Source organism: Rhamphochromis longiceps, linkage group LG17, assembly GCF_057381845.1.
Source record: "Rhamphochromis longiceps isolate RC_006_pf linkage group LG17, R_longiceps_female_GT1.1, whole genome shotgun sequence".
NCBI classification, from domain to species: domain Eukaryota; kingdom Metazoa; phylum Chordata; class Actinopteri; order Cichliformes; family Cichlidae; genus Rhamphochromis; species Rhamphochromis longiceps.
The window spans coordinates 41,955,394-41,974,151 of NC_140573.1; the positions used below are offsets into that span (position 1 = coordinate 41,955,394).

General features: G+C 47.1%; 1 protein-coding gene across 2 annotated transcripts in view; it reads left to right on the top strand.

Moving 5' to 3' along the window:
• Window positions 1-18,758, top strand: part of dennd1b (DENN/MADD domain containing 1B) — a 94,844-nt gene that overhangs the window by 46,261 nt on the left and 29,825 nt on the right. Inside the window, exons 7-13 of one of the 2 annotated variants that reach the window (XM_085387385.1) lie at window positions 229-309; window positions 1,167-1,226; window positions 3,870-3,923; window positions 4,408-4,518; window positions 10,807-10,907; window positions 12,633-12,678; window positions 13,813-13,914. In XM_085387385.1, coding sequence (XP_085243511.1) covers window positions 229-309; window positions 1,167-1,226; window positions 3,870-3,923; window positions 4,408-4,518; window positions 10,807-10,907; window positions 12,633-12,678; window positions 13,813-13,914 — 555 coding nt within the window. The remainder of the gene's footprint in view (window positions 1-228; window positions 310-1,166; window positions 1,227-3,869; window positions 3,924-4,407; window positions 4,519-10,806; window positions 10,908-12,632; window positions 12,679-13,812; window positions 13,915-18,758) is intronic. The other variant, XM_085387386.1, reaches the window with a different exon arrangement.

Genomic DNA, 18,758 nt, shown 5'->3' on the forward strand with positions numbered 1-18,758 from the left:
GCCCGCTCTCGGGCTGTAAATCAACGCCGACGGATAATAAGCGTCTGCGGCTCGTCTTTTAACCTCGCCGTTTCTCGTTAAACATATGTCGGTCGGATGTTGCGGAGCCCTACGGCCCTGTGGTCTGCAGCAGCGCCGTGTTTGAGATTGACACGTAACTTGTGACATCAACAAGTCGAGTGAATAAAATTCACGCGTCTCTTTTCCTTGTTTGTTTGTCTCCTCTAGAAAAACGACTTGAACGACGTGCTGAACTCCCTCTATGACCTGCCTGTGCCAAAGCCCTTCACGCCCGTCAACCTGAGTGTGGTAGGTATCTTGTGTTCCCCGTTATCAGAGGCAGAGACAGAAAGAGGGGACAGGTGGTGACTGTGGCAGCGTGCAACTTTAAAAAAGAATTAAAGTCGTCACAAAGAAGAAACGAGCACATGAGGGTGGAGGAAAGCGGAGGTTGAGATAAATGAGAGAGCAGAGCAGTAGATGCTGTAGGTGGGAACAGCGACTGACACCCCGTTTGGAAACCCGTTGTTTCGGCGTGCGATGAGCCTGAGCCGGACATGTTTAAAGTGGAAGCCTCCTTTCACAGCTCGCCGTGTCTCCGCTTATCCAAAAAGTGGAACGGCCTAACGAGCTCGGTCGCTGAAAGCCGGCCTGTGACACAGCTCGGCCTCTGTCACGTCCCTGTTCAAGACGAGCGTGATGGTTTCTCTCCAGTATCTGTTTGAGTTTTAGGGCCTCTGTACTGTAACAGCATCAAAGGGTTTCGTGGGAGCCTCTGCCCTCGGGGACCACCTCTCTTTAGTTTTTTTGTTTTTTCGGACCAATTAGACAAACAGCTGTAGAAGAACACTCGTCTAATTAAACATATGAATTTCCAGCCTAACAAGACTAATACGAGGCGATCAATAAATCTCTGTGAAGGCTAACGAGTCCATTTCTTCCCGTCTGAGTGTTGATTGGAAAAGAAGCCCCAGAGAACAGAGGTGATAGCTTCATCTCTCCTTCGCTCTTTTTCTGGAGAAGCCACTAGTTTGATATTTAATTGATGAAGCAGAATTATTCCCTTAAAGTGTGTTTTTGTTTTATCATGGCAGCCAAGAAGAAGAATCATTGTCCCCTTTCATCTGTGAACCCTCTCTCTCTCTCTCTCCCTCTCATTGTGCAAGAATGAGCAGTTGTATATTGCCACTGGGCAAGTACTGAGAGATCGGCGAAGCAAGGAGCCGGTGAGTGGAGGGGAATGAGCGAACGGCAGAGGAGGGAGGAGGCGAAATATGAAACTGCTGCTATACTAATCGCATGGGAACCGCGGATTTCCAATTTGGCCAAATAAGCTGCGCTATCTTTTTAAATATAACAAAAACAAACTATCCTGGGCCTTGGTGTATGTTTCTTCTCCTCTGGAAAACAATCAAACTTTGTAAATGATTAATGCCCTTCCACACTGCTAGATTCTCTCTCTGAATATCAAAAGTCTTTTTTCCCTTCTCTTTATGTTTAAAGCAAAGGCAATTGTACTCAAAAAATCTCCTTGATGCCTTTCCAGTTAACCCACTTTCAATGTTTTTATATAAACAAGTCTTCGAAAGAACAAGGGGGTGGGGGGGGGGGGGGGGGTGATAAGCAAGCAAACAGCCAATGAAAGGCAGGGTTGAGTTGAGGAGCACAGCTTGTGATTATCACAGCATCGCGAATTTGTAACTTTGTTTAGTTACACAGAGCACAAGGAGAGGGAGGCGGAGAGTTACCGTGGTTACGGGTGGCGGTCCTTAGCACCAAGTCCTCGATTTTACACTTTATTTATTTATTATCTTTTATCATAGATGATAGATGGGTAATGGTAGAGGTTTCCAATGACGAGCTGAATTAACTCAACTTTAAAGCTGATGACCAAGTACTAATGCCGTCAACCAATCACGTGTGACTATTTGTGTGCAGTTTTATTTGTTCGCAGCTCTGCATCGGAGCTGCAGCGTAACCACAAACTAACCATCAGAGTTTCTCTACATGAACACGGCGACGCTGCGCCTGACGTTGATTTAACTGTAACTCTAATCAGCACGTGGAAACCGGAGACGCTCCTTCGCTTTAGTGTTTTCTGTCAGGCATCACCGAGGGCAGGAAAATCACGTGGCTTTGTTTCTTACTTGGCAACAAGCAAAAACCTTGTTTTGGGCTGATCAGCAAAAAGTCACAAAAGGATCTTTAAGAGAACTTACGGATGTTAAGGCTGAGCGAGCGTCTGGTTAGTGTTTGCAGTGCGTGAGCTCTCCTGTCTCGGCGAGCAACCCCGCATCTCGTTAAGCGATCAGAACGAATTTGTTTTTATTTTTCAGCTGCAGAAAGTCGCCGTGCAAAATACGCATACAAATACGGCTTTAGCAATAATACAAAGCTTCGGGGGAGAGACCTTGATGTCTGCTCCAGTTTCTGTTTATTTGCTGCGTCTTTATCTCTTCTGAGCTTTGTTCAACCAGCACGGTGACCGTCCGCCGGGAGCAAACTGATGGTTTACTCGTGAAAATTGGTTTTTCACATTTTTTTGACCTTAAATCACATTTATTTAAGGAGTGAAAGGGCTGTTTGTTTTACACTAAACTGAATAGTTCTTTGTCGCCAGGCAGAGAATTCAAACAACATGAAATTATGATGATGTGCAAATAAAATCTACTGTGTCTCTTTGTAGAAAGACTTTAACGTATCCGTAGAAATGCAGAGTTTAGTCTTCAGCATCAAAGCGATCATAAGATGAGCTGGCGGGTCGTCGTTCTTTGGAAACGCTGAATCGGATTCGTCAATAATGTCGTTCAAAGTGGCAAAGATGAAATCGGATGATCGAGCTCAGAACACAAACTGGATCCTTTTACCATTAAAACAGGTGGGGGGAACTCCAGGCCTCGAGGGCCGGTGTCCTGCAGGTTTAGATCTCACCCTGGGTCAGCACACCTGAATCACATGATGAGTTCATTCTCAGGCCTCTGGAGACCTTCAGGACATGTTGAGGTCATTTAGTCGTTTAAATCAGCTGTGATGGATCAAGCACATCTAAAACCTGCAGGACAGCGGCCCTCGAGGCCTGGAGTTGGACACCTGTGCATTAAGTTTCCATGCTTTTTTCCTGCCTGACTGTGGTGGACTTTTAATGGGTGGTGCTGGTGGTGGTGCGGGTGGGTGTCCGAGTTGCCGATTTCATTGTTGTGTTACTCCCAATGTAAATGACTGTTTAATGATGTAAAGAGTTGAAAGTTTTGATCCGTTCTAACCTGATTTGTCTCAGTGTGCGTTTCAGAGACTCTAACCTGTGAACGAAGAGCTGCAACAGATGGTTGAGTCGAAGGCCTCAGAGAAGCGCAGCTGTACTTCCAGGAGAGTGTGTGTGTGAGACGCACAACAGTGTGTTTCACCTGGTGGTTTGTCTACCTCCAAACAGCACCTCTCTCAGGCCTCTTTGATCTGAACACTGAACCTGCCCTGCTCTCCCAAAGTGAGACAGGCAGCCCTGTGATCCTCTAAACAACCCGTGCGCGAGAGTGCGCGTCTGCGCCGAGTCGTGCACGCGCGCTCTCCGCGAGCCTTTTTAACGCTTAAATAAAGACTCCGTTTTCCACCGGAGACATCACCCCAGTCGGTGTCTACGGGGAGCTGAGCTGCTATTGAGTTTCTCTGTTCTGTAGGCCTGATAAAAGCATTGCCACAGTTCAGACACCAGCTCAGCAATTCATATAGACAGAGCTGAAGATGAGCCATAAATCATAGAACAAAGTGAACGGCCTTTTTCTCTCCCTCTTCCCCTCGTTCTCTCCTGCGTGAGCGCCGTGCCTCGCTCGTGACCTTCCCTCTTCTTTCTCCTCATGTTTGTGTTTTCGCAGCACTCCTACTTCATCGCCCCGGATATCAATGGACTGCCAACTATCCCTGAGAGTGTAAGTATGCGTGGAAAAGAAAAGGAAGAAGAGATAAAGAGAAATCCCTGTATTCTGGGAACATCTTTGCCTATAATCGTTTTTAATCAGATACACATGTCACTCTTTGAAATGATTGCATCACGCTCTTGTATCAGCTTTAGCTCCTGCGGTGCTTCTGCTTTTAATGTCAAGGTTCACAGACTGGCATGGCTGTCGGTAGATTCAAACTGAGCTCGCGTCCTTTGTTGATTTCTGCATTCAAATCTCAGCTCGAAGCGTTAAGGCGGGGACTTACAGCTACGTGCCATCACGTTGGCTCTGTGTAAGGGATGCAGTTAGCACAAGTTTGCCAAGTTTCCCAAACAGTGTGTGCAATCGTACAAGTCCAACTGCTGCGTTTCCTCTGGCTTCAGTCTGCAGCGTTGGCGCTTTACTGCAAACGAGTTGTGCCAGGACAGTTTGTTACCAACCTGAATGTCCTCCTGTTCTTGTCCATCTCCAGAGAAACCTGACCGAGTACTTTGTGGCCGTGGACATCAACAACATGCTCCAGCTCTACGCCAGTATGCTGCACGAACGCCGCATCATCATTACCTCAAGCAAGCTTAGCACTGTGAGTCCCACCCGTCAGACGCTCGACAAACACTCGGTCTTTGTGCTTTTCTGTTTTTAATTTGAGCTGAGGTGGAGCTTTCAGCCGGCGTGTGCGCACGTGTGGGGCTGTCGATGCCTTGGTGTGGAGCTCTAACACCCTCGTTATAAAGTATGTGGCTGAAGCATAGATTGAACATGAGTCCCTTCATCAATATTCCAGCAGGACATCAAACCCTAACAAGTATGCTGAGAATATTTATCTGACACTTTGCTGCTTATGTGGGGAGATCTGTCGACCCCTCCGCCCCCGCCCGGTCTGACGGGCAGCCCACGATAAAGCTGGATTATTTGCGTCCTATAATGGGGAACGCATTGATGTCCACAGAGGCGGGCTGGATTCTCTCACAAAACTTAAACTCGCTGCCTGTTTGCACGAGGGAGGAAATCTCTCATTCCAGCCTCTCTCCGTTATCCTCGCTGCTGATGAGGCCAAACGTTTATGAGGCGGGAGAGGGAAGTGATGTCATCCTAGTCCTATCTGCATCCGCAGCGTTGCTGGTCCTGCCACCTTTGCAGAACACTTAGCAGCCGCAGGGGCCCACGCCTGGCGTTTTGGGCGCTGGAGGGAACAGTTCCCAAGGTCTCCCACAGGAGCTATAATCAGGAAGACCTGTGAAAATGACTCAGCCCCTTAGAGGATTTCACCTGTCTCCCCTCAGCTCCTCAGACCAGCAGCACCTGTGCTGGAGATCCAAGCAGCACACGGTGCAGTGACAGGAGCGGTGCATGATGTAAATGATCAGACTCAAGGGTGAGACTGTTTTTATTTCAGCAGGAATACTTGGGGGAGGGGAGGGGTTTATTTTTTCCCTGTCTGTGATTTACAGTCCTCTGCTGCCCGAAGACAAATCTCAGCTTGTTTTTCTAACAAATATATGCCGACAGGATATTTTAAGAGCCTCCACGTCAGACCTTTACCTCCGTGAGCCTTTTATCCTCTGCAATTCTTCATCCACTCATCTATCCATCCATCTTCCTCGGGGAGAGGTGTTTTGGTTTGGTAGCGTTATATGTCAGGAACTGCAGCACAAAAGTATTTTCACATCTCCGCTGGGATTACGAGCAGGCCCGGTGTTATTACTGCTCCTGTGATGCGTTGTTTTTGTTGTTGGGCAGATTGACCCGCGAGTTCAAGCGGAAATGGCTGCCGCCATTCTCGAAGCCGCGTATCTGAGCGTATGTGTACTTAACTTGAAAGCGCTCCGGCTCGTTATCCGGTTCCCCGTCTTGTGATCGAATATGTTACTGGATGAGAGAATTATAATTTATGTCAGAGTTCGTCCAAATGTTGGCTAAAGTGAGCGTCGGCAGCCACTGGATGGACAGCCAGTGTTTCTCCAGTCTGCTTGCTACAGATAGAAGATGTATGAGAGAAAGTATTGTTAGTAACATCGTTAGTACCATCCAGCTGCTTTTCACCACCTCCGCCTGTCCAGCATCTCAACCGAGCAGAGTGAGACGGGGAATAGAAACACACACACACACGCTCAGAGATGTGCTGCATTTATTCTGCCTGCTCGAGGTGCTGCCTGTGTTAAAGCCCCCGGTGAACCCAGCGTGTCAGTCTGTCGGTACATGGCTGCCGCGTCTCGCAAGCAGCCAAAAGCAAAGGAATAAATCATGATCGTACAACAATGCGTCAGTTGACTTATTGCTGCTTCGTGACCAGAGGTGAATGGTGCCGCTGTTTTCTTTTTTGTTTTTTGTTTAAAAAGAAAAAAAAGCCAGTCGCGGTGGCGCAGGGGCGGGAGCCAGCCGTGCGTGCAGCCTTGTCATAGGCCCGTATAATAGGGCTGCATCGGCCCTTCCTCTAACTAGTCAGCTGGGAGGACCCCCTCTGAGTCTTTCATATGCCGAGGCCCCCCAGCTCTGCAGCCCAGCCTCTGCCCTGCCTATCGCCCAAATTCACACCGCCCCGACCCCGGCACTGGCTGACAGCAGCCCTCTCATCAGGCTGTCAGGCCTATGCTAACAAGGAGCTATCCATCCAGCGTGCCCTGGAGTGCCAGCTGCCTCTCTGTTTCCAGCCTTTTCCTCTGTTCCTTCCCCGTCTCTCTTTCTCCCACTTCTCTCGGCGTCTCTCCCCCCTCGCTCTCTGTCTTAGTAATTCTTTCTCTCTGACATATTATTTTCTGTCCATCTGTCTCTCACTCTCTCCCGCTACACCTCTCTTTCTCTCTGACTTTGCCTGCCTCTTCCTGGGAGTCTTAATGTGTCTGTCTGCTGTTGGGCAACTGCAGAACATCAAGACATCCTCCCCCCTCCTCCCCCACCTTGTCCTCGATAGACTCGTCTCTGCCGTGTGTCTTAAGGCGCGTGTCGTCGCTGCGACGGTGTGCGTGCACATGTGCGTGCAGAGGGTGTTCAGAGCGTCGGCTTCTTTTTTTTAAGCATGCATCTGTTTGTGCGCGTCGTCTGCGCTCACAGGTGTTTGTACCTTATGCCTTATGTCTTCCTGTGAGGGACTGTGTGGGAGGCCTGGCGTTGGCTGCTGCCTGCGTTGTCCTGCGTGCCCTCTCTACCCCCCCCGCCACCTACCTGTTTGTGGCATGCTTGCGTCGTACAGAGCCTGACACCGGCGTTTGTCAACAGAGGGAAAAGCAGAGCGTGGGTAATTGGTGACTACTCCGGAGAGGAGAGGGAAAGGCTAACACAGCAATACAATGACAGGGAGGTGGGGGGGGATGAGGGAGAGGTGGCAGGGGACAGAAGGACAGCAGGAGGAGAGGAGGAAACGGAATAAGTAATGGAGACTTGGGATGAAAACAGGATTGAATTTGGAGAGCGCGCAGGGACAAAGTTGGAAGGAGAGGCTGCGAGTGTTTCAGGCCGGTGTGAGGAGGTCAAGAGCGGCCGTGTCGATTGCTCCTGTCAAACTGAATTAGGTCGCCCGCAGCAGCGGTTATTCTTGCTGCGTTTAAACCAGAGAGCAGCTGGTTAAAGGCTCGGCGACCGTCATAGGACCTCGTTAAGTGCGATCGTAGCAGCATTGTTTGTGCCTCATGTCAATCTGCTCAGGTGAAGAATAATGGGAAGGGTATGGCAGAGCGCTGATGTCTCGAGCGGGTCTGGACTTAATTGAAGGGCGGCGCTGCTGTTCGGTCATGAAAACACAGTTTGGATGCAAAATTGAGGTTTATTTATCTAAACGTTGTTCTCGATTCAGTGAAAAAGTGGCAAATAAAATATGTGTAAATACAAAAACTCCCCTTTTCTATTCTGCTGCTGATGGATCGCCAGGAAACACAGGATCACATCAAACCTCATTATTGATAAACTGCTTCATTCCTGAGTTTATGGCGTCGACTTTGAGTTGCAAATTTTCTTCCTCTTCCATCTTCTCCAACCTTCACCTCCTCCTCTGTATCTCTCGATCCCTCTCTTTTCGGTCTGTCCTTCCTTTTAGTCTCACTGAATGGATCTGGGAAGACCCGTGTTAGTATGGACACTTTCTGTCTCGGCTACAGCGCACTAAAAAGCTCTCAGGGCAGAACCAAAGACCTTGACTGCTTTTTGAAGCAGGCTGTCGCTGTATAATCGGTTAGCTTCCCTCAGAGGAAGGGGCAACACACACACATGCACAGTGTGTAGGAGGCAGGCAGCCCCTCATTACCGGGCATAGCCCTGTTCCCCGAGGACTGGACCCAGCACCTAATCCTGTATTTGTTCTTGGGGACTGTATCTGTGATTCTCCATTGAATGGAATATTAAGCACCAGGTCTTTTGTGCAGCGTGTAAGCCATTTGGCTCCACTCATCTATTATTTATCAGCCTGGCAAATATTTTATCAGCCTTAGCCTCTCATGGCCCACTCTCATGTGAAGCCCCCCTATAAATGAAGAAAAAAAAACAGGGGTATCTTTTTTTTTTCTTTTTCAATTTATCCTCCTTTTACTTTTTGCCTCATTTGTTCTAAAACCAGGACAAGGACACGGCCGTGTGTATTAGGCTGAATTAGAGAAGCAAATATGTGAAGTATTCCTCTGGAGTTCCCTTCGAGTTACCTTATCTAAGGTGCGCTGCCGCTTCCACCGCTTTGGAGATAGCACATAAATGAAAAGTGAAATCTAGATTTGCTTTATAAATCATTATCTTAGTTTCAGACTCCCTTCTCGGCCGACTCCCCCAAGCCAGCCACCCAGCCTGGGAAGAAGAGAAGCGCAGAGAGATACTCCTGTTTTCACTTTCAACCTGAGAGTAAATCATGCCAGTTGGGGGGCTCACCTTGAGGCTTGGTGGAGATAATTGGAGTTGGTTAGCGAGGTGTTCTGAGCCATTACCTCCTGGTACCAGCAAATGGCTGGGGCTTGTCTCTCACTCCCAGAGGAGGGATACAGTAGCCTGTTGGCTCTGCGCTTCGCGTGCGTGCGCGCACATGCATGCACACGTGGCACGTGTACACATGCGTGCGTGCACAACCGCAGCCAGATCGGTGACCTTTCCCGATCGCAATTTTAATGGCCCCTCAGCATCGTAGGGCGTGAGAGTTCTGATCGTCACTTTTCCACCAAGTGCTTCACTTTCATACATTAATATTCATAGCATTGATTTATTTTCAGAATTAACTAAAAAAACAGGAAAATAAAAACCCCAAACTGTTTGCCAGGGAATTAATCCTGACAGGAGCGTGGCATTGTTGTTTTATTTGAAGACAGCAGGAAGCAGAAATATGCATATGCAGATACACAGAGCAAGACACCAATTAAATGTTGATTAAGTCTTAACTATTGTGGGACTGCGTGTATGAGAGATTGCAGAGAGACAATTAAAACGAAACGGAAAAAAGAAAAGACGTTGGCTTTTTTTTTTTTTTCCTGGCCAGACACACGCTGGGAGGGAAACACACACACACACACACACACACACACACACACACACACACACACACACACACACACACACACACAGGCTTTCTGTTGTGAGCTTTTCAGATGTCCGGGCTTGATCTTTGGGTGGATTCAGAGGGGTGGGTCCCCTCTCTCTCTCTGGCAGCGGTGGTTTTCAGCCGCCGAGCTCGCCCGCTTTTGGCCGGTCAATTGTGACACTGCGTGTGTCAGCGAGCAGGGGGTCTCCTGGCAGTTGCGCGCGTGTGCGTCTGATAGCGTGTGTCCGCTTCACACATTGACTGTGAAGCTGCAGCAGTATAACAGCGGCTGCTGCTCCGGGGTCCCGGCGGTATTGGCCTAGCCCGCAGTCTCTCTTGGCTAACTCATGTTTCATTCTTTGGCAATTTGCCCTAATGAAGTCCCGCAGGAGCCCCTCAGACCTCTGTTCTCTTTCCATATTTAATCATGTTATTTTAATCTGGGGGATGAGCTAACGCCTGTGCGTGCGTGCGCGTGTGTGCGTGCGTGCGTGTGTGTGTGTGTGTGTGTGTGTGTGTGTGCGCGCGCGCTGCAGGTCATTACTGTAGCTCGGTTTCATGTGATGAGATGTCAAGAGGGAGATGCTGGCTTTAAGACAATGGAAGACAATGACTTTAGTTCTGGGTGTAATATTGGTTTGACAGTGTAAAAAGCTCCTTTGAAAAGCAGTGTCATCTTCACGTGATTGCTCCTCATCATTTGTTTAAAAAAAGAGGTTAATTATTCCGTCTTTTCCCTTTTAATTTCCCAGTCATCGTGGTCGGGGTAATTCAGATTTTTATGGCTACTGTCAGACTGTTTTGGCTTTCTTTTGTTGCTTTTGTGCAGGTCACAGCACAATCCCGACTTACTGACACTGATTGAAAAAGAGTTTAATAATGAACTCTGACTCTTTAAAAAAAATGGGGTCAGAATCAGTGTTTTAAAGTAATGACTCGTAATGGCCAGGTGCAATAGCTGCAAAACGTGTTTGCTCTAATGACCCTGGACAAGTAAATCGATACGGAGACGGCGCTGGATGCGTGTTGGCTGCTTTCCTTAGATCAATCTTTTTAATAGTTTTCTTTTCACATCAGTCGTCTCTGCTTTCTCTGTCACGAGGTCGGAGGCGGGCCCTGTCAGCGGGCTCGGCCATCAGAAACGGACGAGGATGTGTTCGCATGAAACGACTGCATGTTTGGTTTATATTAAAGGACATAACAGCGTGTGGGCGGGGCCACTGTAGTCATTTTTTTAAAAGTAATTTATTACTTAAAATTACTTTCACCAAGAGCACAAATCAGAGTCTCCAAACTGTTCTGCCTTTTCATGAATTTTATGTTGTTGCTCAAAGTTTTTCCTTTTGAATCCCTCCTCCTCACATCTTCTCTCTCTTCCTGTAGTTAACGGCGTGTGTCCACGGCGCCGCCGCTTTGCTCTTTCCCATGTACTGGCAGCACATCTTCATCCCTGTGCTGCCCCCGCATCTTCTGGACTACTGCTGGTAAGGCTGACCACCTCTGCAGCACACACGCAGCAAACACCACGAGCATCAGCATCACCAGTGTTTTCTCTCCAGCGCACACGTGTGCAGACGTGCACGCACGGCACGTCGCGCTCTGCCACTAAAAGTGCAGACACTCGTGTTCACACCTTCTCCCACCCATTCTTCATGTTCTTGCGATTCCTCTTGTGGCGCGACTTCTCACGTGTGGCTTCCTCGACATAATGAACGGCCCCGATCACCGGGCTCCATATTTCATGCCGGCGCCGCCGCGCTCTCATCATCTGGGCTCTCTCAGGGTTTCATTACCAGCGATCCAACGCAGATCCGACAAATCTGGACGGACTTGACTGAAACTGGATGCGGAGCGGGAGTCGCGGCTCGTCTGCAAAGCTGCGCGTGCTCGGGTCAACGTCAGATCTGAACGCGTGAAAGCGTTTGCAGCGCGGTTACGTTTGTCCAGCGCTTCACCATCAGCGACATTTGGCTTGAAGAAGCTATAAATCACTGACAGTGAAATATGATTTTCAACACTCTGCAAAGACTCATCATTATCTTATTCAATCACAGCGGTGTCCTCATGCGCTGATTAGATAATGCAATTACATTAGATGTGTGTGTGCATGAGCGTCTCTGCCCATGCCTGTGCGTCTACTGTTTGTGTAACTGGATCTGCGTAAATGTCGAACATTCATAAAACAGCATTCAGGCCTGCTGCTTGTTTTTCAGTTGCTTTAAGCTGATTACAAGCCTGTGGCTGCTGAATCATTCTGGCCAGGAACACGCTGACCCCAAACTATCCGATTATTACCGCCTCTGTAAACCTCATCGTAAAAATGGTTTCTATTATTTGACTGTTTTTGTTGATTTTATTCCTCGTGCTGATGGGGAGCGGTCCGTGATTCAACTTTTCCTTTCCGCAAACTTTGAAAACGAAGATATATATCACACCAAATGAGGACGACATGATAATAACCCCGAAAAACCAAACACTTTATTTTTTTTGTTGTTTTTGAAAATAAAAATAAAACTCTTGACACATCTGCCCTTTAACTTTCTGAGGGAATAATTCTTTCTGCACTTCCTGAAACTATCAGTCGACTCGGAGAGAAACCGAGCCTTAAATGTTGCACTGATGCTTGTTGTTTTATACTTTTGTTATTAACCAGTAAGTTTTGCATTTCTGCCAGTATAAGTCGGTGTGTTATTTTTAAACTGTTCTTGTTTAATCTTTTATTCAGTCTCAATCAGCGATGTAAGGAAGGCGAGAACACATTTTGTGCTTTTACCTGCTTTTAAGAATAAATCCTGTAACATGAGATTAGTTTGTGCTGCTGCAGTTAATCTGATGCTGTTGGGAAATAATCACAAACCTTACAGTGAGTAGAAAATGTGCTGCCTGTGCCTGTCAGCTGGGTTCAATTAAATATAGTTGTCAGTACATGCAGCAGTGTCAACTGTAATTATTTTAAGGATTAGTGACCGTTGTTATTTATAGCGATACGTGATTACCACTGTTCTTAATCATTTTAAGTCAGGCCTTCACATTTCAGCACATGTAACCCTGAAATGTATTCAGATTACATTTATGGAATACAAAGAAACTAATTTCCACAGCTGTGATTTTTTTATTTCAAAGACTCGTGTCATCGCTGAAGTGTCCTCCGTGAATGTTTCCTCCGTGTAAGCGTCTGATCTCACAGGTCTCACTCTTTCTGTCCACAGCGCCCCTATGCCGTACTTTGTGGGAGTTCATCTCAGTCTGCTCGAGGTATGTTCGAAAGTCTTTAGCATTTTCAGTAGATTTGAATGTTACGTGTTCATTTTGTAGATGGTTTTCATTTGAGTGTTTCAATAAGATTTGACAGCTATATTTTCTTCTCTTTTCACTTCCTCTGCTGCTTTCGTGCTTCCTTAAAGCAAACGTACACAGAAGCCCAAGAAAGCATCTGCAAACAAAGAGCTTTCTTACTTCATTGTGTTGTTTGGGGGGCAAGTCATCAGCAGCACTGCTGCTTTGTGTGAATGCATGTTGCAAAAACACACACGCTTACACTTGTGTGTAAGTGTTAGTATGTAGGTGTGTGTGTTTGTGCAGATGCATATGTTCTAATGCACACGTGTGTGTGTGTGATATTTGTCTGACAGTTGCGGCAGTGGCAGTATTTATCACACTCTGCATCCGTGACAGACCTTCTTTCCGCCACTACATAATTAGTCCAGATCAGCATGTGAGCCTCCGCTGCACAGGCTGTCACAAAAGTGACAAACTAGAAATTCACACACAACGCTGCCCCCCCCACCCGCCGTCCCCGCACACACACCTGCCTGCATCCTGCACCACACTGAAATAATTGTTGAATTTGTCGCCATCAGGATGCGTGCGGCACGCCGCAGCATCACGGTGTTGTTATTGATGCGTGAGGTTTTTGGTGCTGTGGAAAATGTTCGCGCGGTCCAAATGTTTTCTCTCGGTGCCATTCTTCATTTCGCCAGCTCGCGTCTGCGCGCGCGTTACCGTAAACACGTTCTAATCATTTTTCTCCCCCACGCGCCATTTTTCATCCTTAATCGTAAAGGAGTGTGATAACTGTGCAGCTTTAACCGCGGCTGCTAGATGTTCATGTTCCCGGGGCTTCAGGACAGAAATAACTTTGTCTCCCGGGAAACGCACCTGGGCCACACTGCGGGTTTAAAATCGTGGCGTCGTTTCACAATTTAATAATTCCACAAATACAAATATTTATTATGTTGAAAGATGTCAGATGCACAGGAAGTCTCCAGCACAACCATCATTAAGAAAAACAATAAATGATCGCTCTGAGTGTATGTGTATACACTTGTGAAATAATAATGATGAGAATATCTACGCTGCTGCACTAACGTCGCCCTTTTCCTCCCGTAGAGAGTGCGCAGTCGATCGCTGGAGGACGTGGTCATCCTGAACGTGGATACAAACACCCTGGAGAGCCCTTTCGACGACCTGCACAACCTCCCGAGTGACGTGGTGAGACCAACGCGCAGCTTTTATTGCTACATCGCACACACACACGCAGTAATCTCACGTGCACACGCGCATGGCAAGAAAACTAAAGCGCACACACATCCAGAAACTTGTCAGAGTACGGCTCTGTCCCCTCCCCGCATCATTAACGACTGCAGCACTGGCTCCTCAGACTGCGGCTGTCTAAAGTAAACTCCCGTCGCGTCGTATGACGCTGGAAGGCAAACAGCATTCCCCGACCATCAGAGGCTTGTGGGAAAATGTGAAACTCCCTTCCCTTCATCTCCATCCATTCTAATCATTATTTCACAAAGTCTTGCGTTTCTGCCTGCCCACTGGCACGTTTCTGAGGAGGAGAGATAGGAGGAGGCAGAGAAAAGAACAGGCAGAGATGGGTGATTTTGTGGGGGGAGAGAGTGGGAAGAAAGGGGCCAATTACCAGAGTGGGCAGTGAAGCCACCTGCCAGCGCGTCGTCTCTTTAATTAACGGAGCGCCGACGCCGGTCAGTGCTACGGGAAGCATCACCGTGGCGTCGGGGTCGCTCGCACACACCGGTCTTTGTGGTGTTTGTTTAGCTCTTCTTCACGGTGTGTGTTTAAAGCTCCGCCGTGAGACGGCGAGGCCCCGCCGAGGCTGCGGACGCTCTTTTACCCACGCTGCTAACAGTATATGCTCGGGCTCCACCGCCTACGGGACTCCTGTCCCAGCAGCAGGACATAATTTCATCCACTGCCCAGCAGACTCCAGACCTGCTCGCACTCCCACACTTCTCTGGTTCTCCTGGTTTAGCGCTGCTCAGCCTACTATGACTGCTAGCGTGTGTGAATGCCTCTTTACTGTGTGCACCGATCTCTTTTACACTTTCTGCCAGCTCTCTCGCCCGTTTGCCTGCCTGACTGCTGGAGTTTCATGGCACCTGTCTGCCTTCTTGTCTCCCTCCCTCGCAGCGCTTCCCGCCTGCCTGGACGTTTCCCGCAGCCGCTGTTTGCTTCTCTGCCTGTCTGGCTACCTTCTTCTCACTTCCTGCCTGCTTGCTTTTCTGCACCCAGGGACCGAATCCCTAAATTAAATTGCAAACTGAGTTTGTCATAAAAAAGAGTCGGGGCTTTTGAAGGCGACAGAAGCGGAGAGAGAAGCCTTTGTCTTTGCCGTGTGATAAATTAAGTGGCAGGCTCGGAGGCTTTTTTGCTTTGATCCCCACTCGCCATTTTTCCTGACTAATGACAGAACATAGCCTGCACATCACGTCGAATTACACCACCTGAAACGGAAACTTTGCTGGCATTAATATATTTATCGTAACAAATTGTTGTTGTTTTTATTCCCGTTCATTTCCCCCTCCTGTCTCCTCTCATCTCTTCGCGGAGGTTAGCAGATTAATAACAAAGCGAGCAGGTACTAATTGAGTGGAATTCCAGGTCTCTTGTTAGTTTGCTTGTTAGTGATGAGGACACGCCACATGGCATTTGATGTTTGTGTTTACACAAAAGGAGGCATTGTGCAGTTTGTCAAAGTGAGGCCTGAAATCTTGATTAATGCTGAGCGATTCTCTGCCTGGGCTGAGCTGCCGAGCTATGAAAGGCGCTCCTGGTTTCTCGGCGGTTCTCGCTGTAACGCTCGGGTTTATTCGGCGTGAAGCCCAACGATTATTTCACTTTGTGTGAATATATAAAAGCATCAAATGGATTCAGAGGCCACGGGCGGTTCTTCTGCGCGTACGACTAAAAACACCCCGATGTTGATTTAAGGAAACCTTTGGAGATCCGTTTAATTGTGGCGGCGCGAGCACATGTGGACTCCATTACGAGGATCTGCTGACCAGTGGCCGAGCTTTTAGCGGGTTCAGAGTTCACAGTTGTCCCGAATTAGTGTCTGTCTTTCAGACGGGACCCCTGCTCCAGCTCCGCCCCCTTAATGGTCTTTTCCCGCAACTTCACACATAATATTTTAGATTTATTGACTATTACGAACGCTACCACGCCAGTAGCGGTTCCGTTTAGCAGCGAGAAGGAAAGATCTGACTGAGAGTAATTGGTAAGGATGCCGCCAACGTTTGAGGGCAACTCTTGATTTTTATTGTTTTTAAATTGGAAACGTCACATTAATCAAAGATTCAGAATTAATTTCTTTTTGTCTTTTTTGTTTTTATTTGGAACATGAAGGATATCTGAAGCGTGGCGGTCCACAGCAAAGCCGTGTGTTTGTTTGTTGACTGTTGTTTTTAAATAAAAGGCCTGATATTATCAGACAAATGGAGCCTACAGTGCTCTGGCAGGATTTTGCATTATTTAGAGTTGCTTTAACCAAAAGTTTCGATACTTTTTTTTTATACATTAATGTTGATCTCACAACAGGCTGCGCTCGTGTCAGTAAAAGCAACGTGTTGACAAGCTTACTGAAAAGGAATAGTCGATAAAAACAAATAAAGAAGAAGCTGTAGTTTTCCCTGGAAGATCAAGGTATTTGTGTTTCCTTCTCTGAGAGCTGCGATTCTTCAGCAGAGATTGTGCTGATAAAGTTATAATTGGCTTTTGGTTGGAGGAGCTGTTTACTCCACCAGTCATTAAAAGTATCCAAGAATAGCAAATTAGGAGTCTGTTAATTCCGAAAACAAACACCGCGCGTCTGAATCGGATTGTTTTTTGATCCTGGCAGTTGATCTCAAACCAATGATGGAAGAATTTTTTGTTTTCATGTATTATTCTTTCTGTGCCGCGTATTCAAGGTGAGCTGCTACAATGCAGCTCACATCTTTATTTTCAGATGCTCCCTCTCACATCACAGCCTAATTCCTTCTATTCTCCTCCTCTCTGCCTCTCGCTACTTTGCTGACACCGCGTACCTAGCCTTCGCACATTTGATCATTTGTATTCCCAATCAAGGGGGGGATTTACAGCGTACACTCCTACTTCCTGTATTTCAAGCCTACATTTGGAGGTTTACAAATGAACGAGGGGGTTGAGGCTGCGTCTGCGCGCCTCTCCTGAGATCACCTGGCACACTTAATCAAACATCGCGGCTTTAATTTGGCGTTCGGTTTCTGACATTTTCCAGAAAACAACATCTACGTCATCGTGTAGAGCAGAGCGCGGCAGGCAACACTCACACGGAGACACCCGCACGCCGGAGGAACGTTTGTCGTTCACGTGTAGTTTGGGGTAAACTTTCTGCTCAGATTTTGTCCATTTTCACTTCAGAATAAGTCAAGTTTGCTTCACTTAAAGCAAAGCTGCCTACGGTAAAGTCCCTCGCATGCTGTGCTGCAACTACGTGGTAGCTCAGCGCCGGGAATGCAGTCGCTCCACCCCGGCTACACGCTGTACTTTACCAGAAACAGTCCTGGAATCTGCACCACATCATAACAAGCTGCAAGCAAAGTATCTGATTTCCTTGTTGTGAGTCTGCATTGTACCGACTGCAAACGTCAGACGGTGCTCATTTAAAGCCTCATTTTCCAGGTTGTGATTTGTCTTTCTGAGGCGTGCACACTCCCGCTGCAGCGTTAGCAGCCCTTCATTGACTCGCGTGGAGTTTAAAAAGCTGCACTTCATTTTCACATAGTCGGTCTGCCGGCGCTTCGCTCTGGATTAGAAGTCAAAAAGGGAGAGCAGCATCACCCACTGCGTTAGTTATTGAAGTGAGGGATGACATTTAGCTGTAGTTAATTATGTATGCAAAACTCAGCCGCTCAGCTGCTATAAGAGGTCAGCTTGACAAAGTAACCCCACACCGGGCAGAATCTCATGGCAATGAGATAGCCCTATTAAAACACACACACACACACACACACACACACACACACACACACACACACACACACACACTGCTTCCCCCCTTTGCTTTCTCACCCTTTCTCATTTCGCCTGACTAATGTATTGCAACGCTCTGAATACTTTATTCTTTAGTTTTTTCTTCCACTGCTTTACTGATTTAAAAAATAATAATTTCTTGCAGTCAAACCTAAAACTAGTATCGATTGTATTTGTGTAGATTTGTCTTTGTTCTGCATTTTTATGGTTAATTTTCATTTTGCGGTTTAAAAGATATCTAATATTTATCTTTAATTGAAAGAATGAATGATTTCTCACAGATTCCAAGTTGCGTTCTGTGTGTGTGTGTGTGTTCTCTGTGCGTCTTTGTTCAGATTTGTGTGTGTGTGTGTGTGTACAGTTCAGACTGCAGCACATCAAAAGAAAGTGGGAGATTTTCATAACTATTTTTTTCTTTGTAGTTCTTTAATTGCGTCCCCATGGCTTTCTTTCCCTGGACAGATTCTTAAACAAAACATTCCTTTTTTGTGAGAAGAAAATCCAACTTTTTATTCGTTCTTTTAAAACAACAGAGAAGCATCGGGGTCGTTATTTGTGAGACTTTTTTTTTTTGTAATGCCCAAGTAAAAATTTAAAGTAAAATTCTACATATCTGTATATAATCGAGCTCGTTTGCAGATGTTTTTTCTTCTCCTTTTGTTTATTAAAAGTGAACGTTTGTGTGCGTCATCATTACCTGATTCTGTGTCACTTTACAAAACAGGAAATCACATGGTAAGTTTGCTTTTTTAAAAATTCTCCAAAAGCTCGTGCGTTTCGCGCACACGTGCGCAGCAGTGCGAGGCCCTTGATTGATGCTCACTCGATGCATCAAGGCGGCGGCGTGAGCGCAGACTTTCGCGCGCGTTCACACAGATGCCTGGTGTCACCTACAGAGGTATCATCCCTTACATTCAGGCAGGGATCATCATTGCACCTGCTAATTACCATCTCCAGCTGGAGAGTTAAATGGAGATCTGTTCTATGTCTGACCTTTGACCCCGTGCTCTTTATGTGACGCACTTCAAATCCTGTTT